General features: G+C 41.6%; 1 protein-coding gene across 5 annotated transcripts in view; it reads right to left on the reverse strand.

Annotated features, from left to right (window-relative positions):
- CDK14 (cyclin dependent kinase 14) overlaps nt 1-17,588 on the reverse strand; it is a 521,480-nt gene that overhangs the window by 296,928 nt on the left and 206,964 nt on the right. For all 5 annotated transcript variants that reach the window (XM_069729432.1, XM_069729431.1, XM_069729435.1 and 2 more), the window contains one exon: nt 8,501-8,563. In XM_069729432.1, the coding sequence (XP_069585533.1) occupies nt 8,501-8,563 (63 nt within the window). The remainder of the gene's footprint in view (nt 1-8,500; nt 8,564-17,588) is intronic.

Raw genomic sequence — 17,588 nt, forward strand, 5'->3', positions numbered from 1 at the left:
TGTGCTGAAGGGTAATATGGTTCCCGGAAGTAGTTGTAGGGGTCATGGAAGTAGCAGTGGTCCTGGGCTTTGATGCCTAATTGGATGGAATGGACCCACATAGTGGGTGGGAAAAAAAGCTCCATCTGAGCACTACCTTGGTCCACAAAAGGTTCCCCACAAGCTTCTCTCGGCCCAGGAAAACCCAATATTTTGCTTGGATTGCGTCTGTAAATTCTGGATAGTTTGGAAGTGCGGTCTACAGGCCAGTAAATGCCAAGCACAATCTTTAAAAAAAAAAAAAAGAAACAGAAGTTATCCTTTCCAAAATTTAGAGGTTTGGTTTTGTCCAAAATCTCTGTGCTTCCCCCAACTTCTCATTTACGGTGCTGCTTTCAAACTTCCCACCATCTTGGTATAATGAGTATTATATTCGTATTTTACATACTACCAAACGGCACACGATTAAGGGCAATGGATCAACCCATTAAAGAGAAAGGCCCCTGGCAGTGGTCCCATCACGATGAGCTGAGTCTTCATGCTGTCTGTTCCGCCAGGGCTATTGTGTCTGTGCAGAAACTGGGAAAATGGGGAAACCGGTAAAAAAAATAATATTTAAATGTCCCCCTATGGCAGGGATCCCCAACAAGTGCCTCATGGTTTTGCACTCAGGAGGTGGCCACGCTCACTATCAGCGTCCACAGGGGGTAAAGTGGCATTGATACTTGTGAAGTGGCCGCTCAGGGGGATTAGGTCATCACTACTTTATAAAGGGACGCTCTTACATTTTAGGGGGCTCTCACTGCATTATTACTTGACAATGCAGCACTCAAACCCCTTACTACTTTATAAGGGGGCACTTGCAGTATTATTAGGCAGCACTTGCGCTTTATTAGGCAGCACTCAGGAAATTATAGCCTTCAAAGGGGCACAAAGAGGGTTTATAATATTTATTTTCATAGAATGTTGGAACATCACGCCGGCACTGCTCCGAAATTATGGTGCACGCTGTACGGTTACTCGTACAAGGAAATAGAGCAGAAACGCACTACCAACATCAGCTCAGGGAACAAAAATTGGCGCTGTGTTTGCAAAACCATCAGATCCATCAAAATTAGACAATCCCTTCCTTTTGCATATTAATTTTTGTTTCGGATATACATGAAAGCCATGAAAATAGATCAAAGGACTGGAAAATGAACAGCCTGTCCTGCCACATATCCGGATAAACCACATTTATTCTAGCATTGCTGTAGAGGAATATCTCTGGGGTCCGCACAGCAAAGCCCCCCACGCACCATTGTATGGATATGAGAATGGCACAAAGGGCTAAAAATCCAATCTGCGCCCGCAGCTGCCGCCGCTCACCCGACCGCGTGTGATCATACAGAATATTAAGGGTCTGGAGAGTGAACAAACGACGGTGTAAAATGGGGGAATACAAAATGAACAAATGTCAACCTGGATAATTGATTCTCTATGGCGGCTGTGACAGGCGGCCTTAATTTGGTGTAATATTACTGGGACTTGTGCACACCTGCCTGCTCCGCGGACTGTGAACGACATAATATTACCTCTCTCTCAGCTCCATCAACTCGAACGGCTCCTAATATGCACATTTTTCAAATTTAATGACGTTGTACAAACTCCACCGTCCACAATCCACCAAAATGTCAACATTCTGCAATGTGTCACCGGAACAAAAGAAAAATAAACCTATTTATCTCATATCCATCTAATACATACCTACCTATATTCAACTATCTCATATCTATCTATCTATTATCTATCTATCATCTATCTATTTTTATCTATCATCTATCTATTATCTATCTATTTTTATCTATTATCTATCTATTTTTATCTATCATCTATCTATTATCTATCATCTATCTATCATCTATCTATCATCTATCTATCATCTATCTATCATCTATCTATCTATCTCTCTCTCTCATATCTATCGCTCGATCTAGAAAATTAAAAAAAGAAGCAGCACTAGCAGACAATATAAAGCCAGTACGGGTGCAAAATCATTCAGGCAATTACAAAACCTCCAGATTGCTTAGAAAAAAAGAAAGCCGCACTCCATCAAGAATTTAGGAAAAACTGCGATTTAATAGCTCATTGGGGCTCAGCAGCATTTGAGTTCTGTAGAGAACGGTTCTTAAAAGAACCAAAACGTTGCTGTGCCCCAATAGGCTGTTAAATCGCAGTTTTTCCTAAATTCTTGATGAAGTGCTGCTTTCATTTTTGCAGCCATCTATCTACCTACCCCATATCTATCTATCTCATGCAGGTGAGGACACAGGCAGAATAAGGCCCCTGTGCAAGAACAATATATGGGCCGATTACAGTCCAATAGCTCCTCATAATGTGAAATCCTACCTGCTTTGGACATAGTTATGGGCCCCTTAACCTCTTGGGCCCTTGTGCGGCCGCACAGATTGCACTAGTGCTATTACCACCTCTGATCTAATGTCTGTTTATCATTTCTATCCATCCATCTATCCATCCATTCATCTATATATAGCACATCTACCTATCCATTTACCCATCTATTTATCTTCCCATTTATCATATTTCTATCCAATTCTCTATTAATGTATCTACACCTCTAGCTCAGGTCTATCTACCCATCCTTTTTAATGGCTTTAAATCTTAATATTCTTCAATAAAGATTTATTCTTATATGTAATTTACTTAGTCGCATCTGCTTCCATTTGTTTTGGGTATTATAATAACCTGGAAATGCAGATATTATTATCCATCCATCTACCCACCCCTCCGTCTACCCATCCATCCGCCTACCCATCCTTCCGCCTACCCAACCTTCCGCCTACCCAACCTTCCGCCTACCCAACCTTCCGCCTACCCAACCTTCCGTCTACTCATCCTTCCCATCTACCCATCCTTCCAGTCTACCCATCCTTCAGTATACCCATCCTTCCAGTCTACCCATCCTTCCAGTCTACCCATCCTTCCGTCTACCCATCCATTCATCCACCCACCTATTCATTCATAATAAATCCAAAAACAGGTAAATGTGTCAGCTATGGGAGGCTCGGATCGCTTTACTTAAGTGCCAACTGTAAACAAAAATTCACAAATTTTGATACAATTGAATTTTTTCCCCCATACCATGCTGGCATTCTGTAGGTAATGTATCAAGTTAAATGAAAAAATAGGAAGTGCAATATGGTCTTATCCAAATCAATTAGTGGGGATAAAGAACTAAGCTCACCTGAAAGGGTTGTGTAAATCACAATCCCCGATGAGGTGAAAATGTCAGGCCTGCAATATCAACGAGTGTTTTCAGACACCAGAGTAGAGTGGATTTTTTGATACTTGCTGCTGATTTAGACACAATCCAAAAGAGCTCAAGATTTTGTGGTTGTCCTGCGGAGTCAGATGGACTCTGAAACGCATCGAAATTAGATCACTTTTTCCTGAGATCTTTTGGATTGTGTCTAAATCAGCAGCGCATGTTATGTAACACGTGGCAGATTCAGAATCCTGGTTATCGCTTGTAAAATATTGAAAAGAAAAAAAAAAAACAGAATCAATCAGATTCTAAGAATCATGGCCGACAAGCATTTTCCATCCACTGTGCCTAAAATATATCCATAAAAAGGATAAAAACCTAAATGACAGTTTAAAAGAAAATTCACTATAATTTTCATGAACAGCTCAATACTTAAAATGACAGAAATACCAAACAGAAGTGACAGGTGGATCCGAGGAGAGACGCAGATCATAATAGATCGACGGAAAAGGAACATGGGTCGTGATCAGACAATGGCGATGACACCATCACATACAAAGCCCAAAAAGTCAAGTCAAAGATAATCTATAGACTATTGATTTCTGCTCTTCAGTAACATCTGTCTGTTGTATTGTGTGGTCTGGTAGAATTATCTTTAGATCAATGGGACATATTAACCATATGATTCATGGTTTCAGGGGAGGGGTAAGTCCCTTTCCTTTTTTTTGTCTTAAAGTATTTGTTGACCAAATTCTTCAAAATACTTCATGTATTTTGCGAATTCTACACCAAATAACACATGCTCTATATATTTTTGCCTTTACCGGTTTTGCTCCTTTTTTTTAGTTGAAAAAGTTTTACTTTTCACAAATGACTCAACATTTGTACCAATAGATCTGCCATACATAAAATCTCTCAGGGGTGGAGGTGAATTACATTTGCAAGAAGTTTTGTTACTCTTTGAAAAGTTGAAACTGTTGAATCAGCCAAAAATGTCTGGCAGCCCCCAAACTAAAAAAAAAAAAAAAAAAAAAAAAAGCGTGTGCATTAAAAAAACAAAAACAAAAAAAAAAAAAAACACACAAGTTGAACATATATAAAATAGTTAAATTAAGTTTCAAATAATAGGTGAAAAAAAAAACACCAGAAACTAGACCAAAAAAAAAAGAGGCGCAATTGGAACCATGAATCGAGCCCAAAGTGTTTCTGAAAATCTCGTTACTATTGTGTAATAAACGCTGTAATGCCCAATTTCTCCTTTGGTGGAGCTGCAAGAGACTTAAACATTTACTACCACGTTCCCCAGGTAATCACAAGTGATCGTGGGAGGTCACGGCAGTAGAAGATGCTTTTGATCCACTCATTAGTTTTCCAACAATTGTGCACCCTGCAGCGCTATTAACCCCATCAAAAAAAAAAAAAAAAAAAATACCGGTACTATACAAAAATATAAGATTATCACAATTTCTTAAGATTTGTTTGAAATAGGCAGGAGAGCGTTGCGTGTAGAACATTACCAAAAACTGTGTGCCCCCATTTTTACACCATGACACTTTTAACCCATTTCCCGCCCCCTGAATGTGTCTGGACACCGCAGTACTGACTGTTGACCGTGGTGATCATCACGTGAAAGATTGAGGAATCGCTCCCGGCCGACCATCTAATGTGTAGGGATTGCCTCCTGACAGAATGTGTTGGGGGACACAAGGATTGGGTGGTTAGAATCTAGTCGGATTAACTTTTTTTTTAGGCTGGGGGATAAGCCGCTACAAAGCGATTGTGACAGCGGCTCTCTCATGGAGAACAAGGGGAAATTGCGAAAGCTAACGGGCAGCTGAGCAGTTATCTAATGGCACGCAGACGGCTTCAGGCCGCCCCATTGCCGGTCATGCTACATGTTCCCCAGTCACCACGTCCTGGCAGGATTACGGATTTTGCCTGCAAAGATCACCAGGGAGCTAAAACATGTTTAGCGCTTGCCTCCACTTTCCCACAAGCTCAGGCACCGGATGGTTCTCCTCTCTTCTTACCAGACTTCAGCACCTCTTACTTATCTTACGCTACAAACAAACAGGCAAAACCTTTTTTACCGCAAGAAGAGAGGAGCCTAACGAAGATTTCACATGTGCTCGATGACACACCTGAACTACTGCCTACCTAGCAGTCCTCGATATAGACGGACTCTAGCGCGGCAAAGGCATAAAAACAAGGTAAGTTCACATGTCCTTTAATCATCCCCGAAAGGATCAGCTAGGCCTCATCCACACGTCGGTATTTTCCCCGTATTAGAAAAACGAGAGTATTTTTTGATCAGACTTTGATCATAGTTTGATCCGAGTTTTATAAAGTTTTTCTCGTATGTGTAGGGAAATAAAAAAGTTTCTCCACTTACTCCGTTTTGACAGTTCATGAAAGTAGAACACTGGATGTCATCTTAGCGGAACCACAAGAGTTGCATTGGGGATTTTGATCCGACCCTTGCATCAAAATTGGATGGGTCACCGCGATTTTCAACAACTTGGGCCATGAAATATCACGGACATGTGAATAGCCACATAGACTATCACACGTACGAGTGCTATTCGTGAAAAACATGGAAAGTGTATGCAAAAAACAGATGTGTGAATGAGGCCTTATAAATTGCATTAGTTTGAAAATAATTCAGTATTTTTGCTTACTGGATCCTTTTCCATGATCACTGGATTACAGCCTTCCACCAGTGAGGCCAAATCAGGAGGTTATGCCCGTCATTTTACAAGCGCGCTTGGAGATAAGTGACTTGCTCACAGAATATGTGTGAGGTGTCCTTTGTCTCCAAGCGCGCTTGTAAAATGACGGGCATAACCTCCTGATTTGGCCTCACTGGTGATCTGTCATGTCTGACATTGGGTCAGAACGAAAACAGCTACGATATATATATATATATATATATATATATATATATATATATATATATATATACACACATATATATACATACAAACATACATAAATACATACATATATATATTTTTGATTATGGGGCCAATTAATTCCGACTGGCATTCCAATCGACTTTGTTGAATCTATGGCATTCACTACAGTTATGGGGTCGGACAATTTCAGAGGCCCTCTGGTCAGGGTCCTTGATTACAACGATCGTCCCTCACTCTGGGCAGGACCTGTCCTGTTCTGCAGTCTGTAATAGATAATTTCCCCAGTGGTGGCTCTGCAATAATATTGAACATTCCCTACCATACATTACAGCAGATCACGGTGGGTCCTAGCAACCAGGCATGCAAAAATATATATATACGGTATATAAAAAAAATGCAATTTACAATGACCTTGTGATGTGAATGTCAGCATAAAAGCACCAAAACAAGTGGAAGCAACTCATATCAGTAACTTGTCGACGGATCGTCTAATTTAAATAGATGGATTAGACAAGAGAGCGCTGGCCTGGATCGTATCCTACGTGACACCCGCTATTGATTCAGACAGCTTTATTAAGGGTCTTGCTGCCTTTGCCCATTCAGTCTGAAAACAGAGATGTTGTGCGGACGGCATAATTAATACGGGCTCCCCCAGACTCTGGACACAAGCCAGTATTGTCTCCGCTATGTTAATATCAACCCGATTCATCCCATTTATCATCTGCGGCCACCACCGGAAAGATCTGTACGACTGCTAATTTTAGAAAGGCATTATGGAAAATTCTAAAAAGAGGCCTGAGACCATCTAATGTTATGGAAAACATTAATAAGGGGTCAGAAGGTTGGAGGCTGTTACAAAATAGCAGCGGAAAACAAAGAAAATTTAATGGTGAAATATATTACTATTATTTTTTATCTCTTAAATTTGTAAAATGCTGCGTAACATATTGGCACTTTCTAAATAAAGATGATCAACAGGGTAGTCTGAATATTTTGTTTCAGGAGCGCACTGCTCCACTACCTCCCGGCTTCCTTTTTGCAGAGGGGCGGTGTGCTCCTGAAGATTGGCAGCTTGGCCTGGCAACATGGCTGAGCTGCTAGCCCAAACTGTGCCCTCTCCGATACGGATAGCACAGGCAGCTTCGGAGGAGCAAGGAGACACTAAAACACATACATTCAGACAATCTGGCCAGATTCAGTGAAGTGCTTACAAGCTTCAAAGCAAAGAGCTTGCATACGCTGCACTCCATCCCTAGAAAAAAAGTGGTTCAGAACAGCACTTGTAAGTTCTAAAAAAGGGCTTGCAAGCGCTGAGCTCCATCTCTATGAAACAAGGTTCAGAACAGCACTTACAAGCTCTAAGACAAAGGGCTTGTAAGCGCTCCGATTCTTGTCTACAAAACCACCCACCTCTGATGGACTGTAGAGATGGCCGAGGACCGTAGCAAAGTAGAAATTAAATTCCATTCACTCTTGAAAACGAACAGGAATTTTAGTAAAAAGTGATTTGTAAAGTTTCTTGTCTTTTACAAGCATTTTTAACCTATTAAAGAAGTTGAGTATAACCCTTTTAATACGAATACTAATTTCATACCTTATTTCTATTATGTACATTAAAGGGGTTGTACCAAGTACATGAGTTATCCTCTACCGATCGGATAGGTGTTAACAAGCTGAGTCGATTTGGGGTCTGACTACTAGGACCCCCCATGGACCCTGAAAATGGGGCTGTCTAATTGGGTTGCTCAACCTGCACTCCACACACCACCATTCTGTGTGTACAAGAATAACAGTAAAAATTAGGATGTGTTTTATAGAGATCATGTGCAATATTTGGTGTAGATAAGTTGAACCTCAAAATCATTTCTGGGGCCAAGCAACTCTTGCCTAAAACTACCGTCCGGCAGCCACTGACGTAGCTGCTGGACCAGGGTCCTGCAAATAGATTCGCTCATCTCTAGTGGCTACGTCAACAATACATATAGTCGTGTTGAGTTCTGTCTGATACATCATCACCTACATGTATTAATAGACCCCTGCTAATGTAGTATGTACCCCCTGGCCATCAGGACGCATATATTAAAGCAGGCCATTCACGTAAAATAGAAGTCAGCTCATAATTCGGCCATCTCTCCCACCTCCCCATACACATACACTTCAATTGCATATCAGCCAACATTATCGCCAAATAAGAGAATTGGCCACTGAAATTCCAACTGCCGGATCCTTCTCTCCCATGACATCATCTTTGGGGAAGAGTCGCATACACATCCAATCCCGCTGAAATTAGTGGGTTTGTCCAACTTTTACCTAATAATCTCAGTTGTTCATTAAGCCTTACCTTCACATTATCAGGATGCAGACCCCCGGGGTATTTGTCCATGTACTGACACAGATCTGTATGCTGAAAGACAGAAATAGAAACCAGAGTTACCATCTCTGAAAATCACATCTCACTGCTTCACTGAGCAAACACACGTCTCAATAAATCGATGCTATCCACAACTGCGGGTTTAATGATTTTTACTTATCTCTCTCCCCATAATCAGTGAATTAAGGGTCAAATTATGAAATGGAGATTTAACCAAAACATTCTTTATTAGCCTGTCAGGTGGCCCGTGTACCGCCACACGCTGCTCTCAATGGTCTGTGTCAGGTGCAACCACCGCCAGTGGCATCTTGGTTATGTAACGCCATCTGTATAACCTAATAGGGTATAAAAGTATGGGCTGTTTTTAGGAATTGGTCCGGTGACCAATTTACCATCAAAACTTTGATCTTACTGACCCAGGTCAAAGTCTAAGCCCAATGGAAACACAGTCTTTGGCGTTTTGCTCAAGTGACGTCGTCAATATACCCACATACCCATTCTGAAAAATATGAAGACTACTGAGGCTCTATACTGTGGCGTGATGGGACCAAGATAAATATTTTTTTGGAACTGCTGGTTTCAAAACTATTTTGGGTCACTAAGGTGAGGAGTACAAAGAAAAGTGCACGATGCCTACAGTGAGACATGGTGGTAGCAGTGTCCTTATGTGGGGCTGCATGAGCGTGCTGGTGTCGGGAAGCTACATTTCACTGATGCCTTCATGAATTCACAGATGTACTGCGCTATAGTGAAAGAATACACTACCATCACTCGCGTGTAAGGGGGGATTTCGGCCAATATCTATATCCACTCCCCTGTACAACTTACATAGGGGTCCTAGGGTGTGTGTGTGATTGTGGTTCTGTGCTGGATACCTTCAGGATTTACAATTGTGCAGCATCGGACCCGATTAAACTCAAGGTGAAGAAACCAGACAAGTTTGCAAAAATAAAGACATTTTTTACCAACGATAAAACTTATGTACAGAGGGTAGCAAGAATAAAGCTTGATATTTTCTTCTGCACAATACAGGCACATTGTTAGTGGTTATGGATGGCGGCACAATGCTAGTGAAAAACGTTACAGATGAACAACAGGACAAATTTGTTAATTTCATCTTCTTGGTACAGGGCCACCCAGGTCAATGTGTATTTCTTTGACCACTGCACACTAATGTTTAACTCAGGTTTTTTTTTTTTTTCTTAGAAAGTGACTGGTTCTGTGGTACAAACCCCCAAACTCTCTTGACTCTGATGCTCTTTTCCATTTTGTGCTGCATCACTCCATTGCAGAGATATTCACACTTGTTGCTTTTGGAGCGCAGTATTTGGAATCTTTGCTTGCAGTCCATCTGGACGTGTCTTTAGAATTTTCTCTGGGGGCAAGCACTTTCACCCCTCATTCACAGACATTGCCAAGCTGTTATTGGCAGCATCTGGCAGGGAGTGGAAAAAGTGCATGCCCCCAGAGAAAGCCCTGAAGAAATGTGCAGTTGGACTGGAAGAAGAGATTCCAAATACTGCGCTCCACAAGTAACAGGTGTGAATATATCTGCAATGGAGTGATCCAGCACAAAATGGAAAAGAGCATCAGAATCAGGGGAACTCAGTGATTTTTACAATGTATTTAACTCAACTTTCCTGAGCAAGTGACAGGTTCTCTTTAATTTTCCTTTTTTTGTTTCCTGAACGCCGTCTAACATTGTAGCATGTAGAATAAAAACTGATCAATCCCAAGTTCAGAATCTGCAGCGATGACAAGCGGTTCACAGTGTGCCAGGAATGTCAGGTGGACACAGACAGGAATACAAAGACGCGTATTCATGGCAAAGCAGAGGTGTCCTCAATGGACCTCAATCGGACTGCCTGCTTCTATTCATTAATCAATATATAAAAAGAACAAAAATTTACCAAAAAACATTATTGTCTACAGCAACTGGTATATCATATCTGCATTGCTATACATTAACTATATTGTAAAAAAAAATGTGGTTATGGTTTGCATTTATTAGAACAAGACCCAATACATTGACACTATACAGTACAGAGCAAAAGTTTGGACGCACCTTCTCATTTAAAGATTTTTCTGTATATTCATGACTATGAAAATTGTAAATTCATGCTGAAGGCATCAAAACTATGAATTAACACATGTGGAATTATATACTTAACAAAAAAGTGTGAAACAATCGTCTTTGGCGTTTTGCTCAAGTGACGTCGTCAATATACCCAATCAGGGCTAAAGAATAAGTGTCGACCTATGATATGAAAAACATAAAAGTTTAACCTTTCTGATCTAACTAATCTCCCGTTCTGATGATTAACTGATGCCCAATGGTCTTAGACAAAAAATGTCAGAGGATGGTCACCACTGTAGCCAGTGATTGGCTGAACACATTTCCGGGAACTGTGGGGACCATGTAAGAATCAGAGAGGAAAATGACTGTTCTGCAAGGGCGACTATTACTTTTTTTATGAAGTGTTGTCCCCTTCTTTTTTTTACTAAACAGGTATTTGAGGCTCATTTTTAACAAGTGGGTTTGATTAAAAATTGTTGATCATTTGGCTTTTACAGACTCTTTGTTTTTGTGCACATACAACTTGTCTGTGGTCTGTGGTCTTAAATCAGCAAAAGGACAGCAAACAAAAAGACAAAATAGTTACAAACTCTCCCTTCTTAGCAAGCTCACTGACGAATTTTCAGGTAACTCATTCTGCATCCAGCAAAAGACAGTACAACACAGAGGCTTTAGATGGCAAATTGTGCAATAGTTTTCTAAAGACGACCAATTGCAAAAATTATTATTAAACTCAAGAAAAAAAAGTCCTCAAAATTGGACAAGTTCTTTAACCCCTTTTTAAACAAAAACATTTTTATCCGTTACCTAATTGAACAACTGCCATTAATCCGGCATTAGAAAGCAATGACTGCTTTTTAGGGTTGAGCTGCAATAACATCCAAAACCTCTAGACAAGTTTGGTGCTGTTTTTGGAAGAAATCACCCACGTTTTTCCTAATCCTGGATAATCTCTTTAATATGTTAACATTACTAAAATATTTGGAGAGTAAACATCGTAAAATTTTGAGGTTTTTTGTTTATTTTATTTTTTGTAGATATTTAAAAAAAAACAAAACACATTTCTGAAAACCAGGCTGTGCAATTTTTGTTTTGATACCAGCAATTTCACTACAGGGAGTCTCCATCTCCTTCTAATGGATACCTCCTACGAGGAGTAATTTCACAGGAATTCATGCCATGGTTTTATATCAATATCTCACTAAAATCCTCATCTCTAGTGCTCGCAGCAGGCAGCTCCTGAGGGATTTCAGCTCTGGCTGAATACATAGGAACATGAAGGTAATAATAAAGAAGTGAAATGTAGTCATCTGGAAGGGAAATGAGACCGCATTGCATATGGGTGCAGAATCGTACCCCGGCGCTGCACATGACATTGCAATGGAGCGGAGAGCATAATCTGCCGTAATGCCGACTGTACAATTATAATATAAATGCGAGCTCGCTTACTAACTGAGATCTATTATATTGTACGAAATCTTACAGCCAAAGAATCCTGTAATTTGACGGCCTCTTTTAATAAACCTGGTGCTTTGGTACTTGGACTAATTTTATTATTTTTATTTTTCCATTCCCTTAACGTACTCAAATCTACAAGATTGCTGTGTCTGAAAGATAGCACATGGAACAGCACTGTAAAGTAATGTTAGGAGCAGCATAAAAAATAAGAAACACACCTAAAGTGCACGTGGTCCAAAATTTAACGAAGGAGGAACTGCAGCATCTCACATAGACGTCGAGGTCGACCACAGAAGTTAACACCTAAACAGGAGCATCTTCCGATGAGAAGGGTTATAGAAAACCAAAATGCAATTTCACTGCACCCATCTGAAGTAGTAGAAAGCCAAAATAGCGTAAGGTTTACCATGACCTAACAGGGCGTACACTGCACAGGAAAGGCATGCATGGGTGTCCACCATGAAGGATGCCTCTCCTAAAGCACATGCCCATTCTGAAAAATATGAAGACTACGGAGACTCTATACTGTGGAGTGATGGGACCAAGATAAATATTTTTTTGGAACTGCTGGTTTCAAAACTATTTTGGGTCACTAAGGTGAGGAGTACAAAGAAAAGTGCATGATGCCTACAGTGAGACATGGTGGTAGCAGTGTCCTTATGTGGGGCTGCATGGGCGTGCTGTTGTCGGGAAGCTACATTTCACTGATGGCTTCATGAATTCACAGATCTACTGCTCTATAGTGAAAGAGAATACACTACCATCACTCGCGTGTAAGGGGGGATTTCGGCCGATATCTATAACCGCGCCCCTAAACAAATTACATAGGGGTACTAGGGCGTGTGTGTGATTGTGGTTCTTTGGTGGACACCTTCAGGATTTACAATTACGCAGCATCGGACCCGATTAAACTCAAGGTGAAGAAACCAGACAAGTTTGCAAAAATAAAGACCTTTTTTTACCAACGATAAAACTTATGTACAGAGGGTAGCAAGAATAAAGCTTGATATTTTCTTCTGCACAATACAGGCACATTGTTTATGGTTATGGATGGCGGCACAATGCTAGTGAGAAACGTTACAGATGAACAACAGGACAAATTTGTTAATTTTACCTTCTTGGTACAGGGCCACCCAGGTCCATGTGTATTTCTTTGACCTCTGCACACTAATTGCACTCGTGTGCAAAGTGTTTGACTCAGTTTTTTGGTTTTTTTTTAGAAAGTGACCGGTTCTCTTGTACAAACCTCTAAACTCCCTTGACTCTGATGCTCTTTTCCATTTTGTGCTGCATCACTCCATTGCAGAGATATTCACACTTGTTGCTTTTGGAGCGCAGCATTTGGAATCTCTGCTTGCAGTCCATCTGCACGTGTCTCTAGAATTTTCTCTGGGGCATGCGCTTTCACCCCTCATTCACAGACATTGACAAGCTGTTATTAGCAGCATCTGGCAGGGAGGGGTGAAAGTGCTTGCCCCCAGAGAAAGCTCTGAAAATATGTGCGGTTGGACTGGAAAAAGAGATTCCAAATACTGTGCTCTAAAAGCAACAAGTGTGAATATCTCTACAATGGAGTGACCCAGCAGAAAATGGAAAAGAGCATCAGAATCAGGGGAACTCAGTCATTTTTACAACGTATTTAACTCAACTTTTCTGAGCAACTGACAGGTTCGCTTTAATTTTACTTTTTTGCCTCCTGAACCCCGTATAAGATTGTAGAGTTTCGAATAAAAACTGATCCATCCCAAGTTCAGAACCCGCAGCGATGACAAGCGGTTCACCATGTGCTAGGAATGTCAGGTGGACACAGACAGGCATACAAAGACGCATATTCATGGCAGAGCAGAGGTGTCCTCAATGGACCTCCGCAATCGGACTGCCTGCTTCTATTCATTAATCAATATATAAAAAGAAAAAAAAAAAAAAATTACCAAAAAACATTAGTGTCTACAGCAACTGGTATATCATATCTGCATTGCTATACATTAACTATATTGCAAAAAAAAATGTGGTTATGATTTGCATATATTAGAACAAGACCCAATACACTGATACTATAGGTATTCACTGGCTTTATCCATTTATTTTTCCAATTTGGACAATCCTAACTAATTTGAAGGGTGCATTGATGAAGATGATCCCTGCCCTGTGACTCGAGGGATCAGCTGTAATCAGTTGGTAAAGTGTTCAGTTTGCCTGCAGCACCCCCAGAGGGAAAATGAGGCATTACCATGTACAATATAAAAATGAGGAGAAAAAAAAATGAGAAATGAGAGCAAAATCTGGACACAATTGAGCTGGTGACAGGTCGTCTTTATTAATAATAATAAAAAAAATTTTATATAGCGCTAACACATTCCGCAGCACTTTACAGTTTGCACACATTATCATCGCTGTCCCCGATGGGGCTCACAATTTAACCACTGAGCCACCATGCTGCCCTGTCTTTAACTATTCCTTTTAGAATAATGTAAATTAGCATGAAATGTTTTGTGAAATACATGTGTACAGCTTTAAAAAAAAAAAAATAGAACTAAGCATGGACTCTATGCAACATTCATTTACGCTTTTGCAGAAAAATTCCCCTAAAATATGAGCAGCCTTGTGACCCGCATGTTCCAGTCTTCTCCCAGAAAATTACACAATCTTTTATCATTTCCATTTTTATGTGCAAAATTGTCTTATACATATATATAACTTTTTTCTTTTTATGAAAGGCAACTACGAAAGGCGATGTGAAAATGAAATGCAGAGAGGCGGCCCGCTCCTCTGGGGAACCGGTATCATGAGTCAGGTTTTCCATGAGGTTAGTGATTTCCTCGGATGAAAGTGGCCTAATCTGGAGCTGTGAATGAGGCGCTTTCACCACTTCACACAGGGAAATTACAAGACGAAAATGCTGCCGCATTCCTCCGATAACTGTGTGACAAGAGCGAGGGTAGTGGGGCTCCGGCAGCGGGGTGGGGGGACACAATACTACCACATAAAAACATCTTATTATAGTAACCAAACGGGGATAGAAAGAAAGGAAGGAAATAATCAGGGCACCGTCTCCTACATGGGTGAGCCTTATACTGTCCCCATAGGAGGACGATGGGGTTGTTGTCTTAGGCAGGGCTGTGGAGTCGGAGCCCATTTTGGTGGAGTCGGAGTCGTGGAAATTGAGGAGTCGGAGGTTTGGCTTACCGACTTCACAGCTCTGGCAGGGCTGTGTAGTCGGAGTCGTGGAGTCGAAGTCGGAGCCATGGAAATTGAGGAGTTGGAGGTTTGGCTTACCAACTTCACAGCTCTGGCAGGGCTGTGTAGTCGGAGTCGTGGAGTCGAAGTCGGAGCCATGGAAATTGAGGAGTTGGAGGTTTGGCTTACCAACTTCACAGCTCTGGCAGGACTGTGTAGTCGGAATCGTGGAGTCGTAGAGTTGTAGCCCATTTTGGTGGAGTCGAAGTCGTGGAAATTGAGGAATCAGAGGTTTGGCTTACCAACTTCACAGCTCTGGCAGGACTGTGTAGTCGGAATCGTGGAGTCGTAGAGTCGTAGCCCATTTTGGTGGAGTCGAAGTCGTGGAAATTGAGGAATCAGAGGTTTGGCTTACCAACTTCACAGCCCTAGCAGGGCTGTGTAGTCGGAGTCGTGGAGTCGTAGAGTTGTAGCCCATTTTGGTGCAGTTGGAGTCGTGGAAATTGAGGAATCAGAGGTTTGGCTTACCAACTTCACAGCCCTAGCAGGGCTGTGTAGTCGGAGTCGTGGAGTCGTAGAGTCGTAGCCCATTTTGGTGGAGTCGGAGTCGTGGAAATTGAGGAATCAGAGGTTTGGCTTACCAACTTCACAGCTCTGGCAGGACTGTGTAGTCGGAATCGTGGAGTCGTAGAGTCGTAGCCCATTTTGGTGGAGTCGAAGTCGTGGAAATTGAGGAATCAGAGGTTTGGCTTACCAACTTCACAGCCCTAGCAGGGCTGTGTAGTCGGAGTCGTGGAGTCGTAGAGTTGTAGCCCATTTTGGTGCAGTTGGAGTCGTGGAAATTGAGGAGTCGGAGGTTTGGCTTACCAACTTCACAGCCCTAGCAGGGCTGTGTAGTTGGAGTCGTGGAGTCGTAGAGTCGTAGCCCATTTTGGTGGAGTCGTGGAAATTGAGGAATCAGAGGTTTGGCTTACCAACTTCACAGCCCTGGCAGGGCTGTGTAGTCGGAGTCGTGGAGTCGTAGAGTTGTAGCCCATTTTGGTGGAGTCATGGAAATTGAGGAGTAGGGAGTCCGAGGTTTGGCTTACCGACTCCACATCCCTGGTCTTAGGCCTAACATTTTTGAGGTGCAAAATTTCAAATAAGAAAAACCGAAATGTATAAGTGGCATTAGTAAGGCAAAAGATCCAAGACAGGGCAGATGTCATGGACTTTTATTCGGTTGACCCGGTTCTTCAGGCAAGCAAAACTTTGAACTGTATGGAGCAGAAAGCCATAAAGGACTTTTCAACTTGTAAACCGCAAACTGCTGGCGGCCTGAGGACCACAAGACATCAGCGTCCCAGGACAGGCGGCACAACGACATCACTGCATTGCACCACCAGTGCTGACTCGCTGTGTGATCAAGGAAGAAGAAGACTTCATCAGTCGGATTAGGTGAGTAGGAACTTTAGTTTTTGGAAGAGCTGGCCACAGGAAGAATTATTACTATCGGAACAGGCACGCTTACTTTTTTTAGGGTGCACCAAAACTTCCCTAAGTTTGTTTTGTAGGGGCACTCAGTGGGCAATATTACTGGGGTAGAAAACGCAATATTTGCCTTCCCCCCGTACTGACAACCGATGCTACACCGCTGACATAGGTATATAAGAGGACCCAGTTTCCAACGATATTCCACTTACTCGTCTGTTTGCTGTAGCTTTGATTAAATCACAGCTTTATCAGCAGGAGATGATCACTAGAGGACTAATAAACCTGCTGCCATGTACTCATCCATATTCATGAGCTCTGTAAAACTTAGTCTCCATGACTGATTGGCAGTTTTCTGCCTATGCACAGTGTACACAGAAAGCTGCCAATCAGCAGTGAGGGTGGGGCCCTACAGAATTCAGAAAAGTGATAGATCTGCAGCAGATAAAATAAAGAGATTCTGTCAAACCTGCAGTAACCATTAGATTACATTCCCATGATGAGCTTTGGGTGAGTTTTTTATGTTGCGTATTTTCGAAAAAAAAATGCAAGTAACCTATTTTGCTTAATGGGTGCAGAAAATCTGCAACATCACGAAAAGCTCATCGTGGGAATTTAGCCGTAAAGTAAGCGACACATTCCTGGAATCAGGGTCTCTGCCCCTGTATCATGTAGCTCCAAGATGGGATGACGGATTCCCTCTAAAGAATGGAATATATAATTAGAAAATATTCCATTTAACAACCAATTAATTAGGCTGCAGTACGTTCTCCTCCAAAAGCGTAAAGTCATTAGACTGAGCCCACGATGATGACATTGACGTGGTCACAAGACGAACAAGACCGGGCGCTATCAATCTTCTTCACCTTTCTAATG

This window comes from Ranitomeya imitator, chromosome 6 (genome assembly GCF_032444005.1).
Source record: "Ranitomeya imitator isolate aRanImi1 chromosome 6, aRanImi1.pri, whole genome shotgun sequence".
NCBI lineage: Eukaryota > Metazoa > Chordata > Amphibia > Anura > Dendrobatidae > Ranitomeya > Ranitomeya imitator.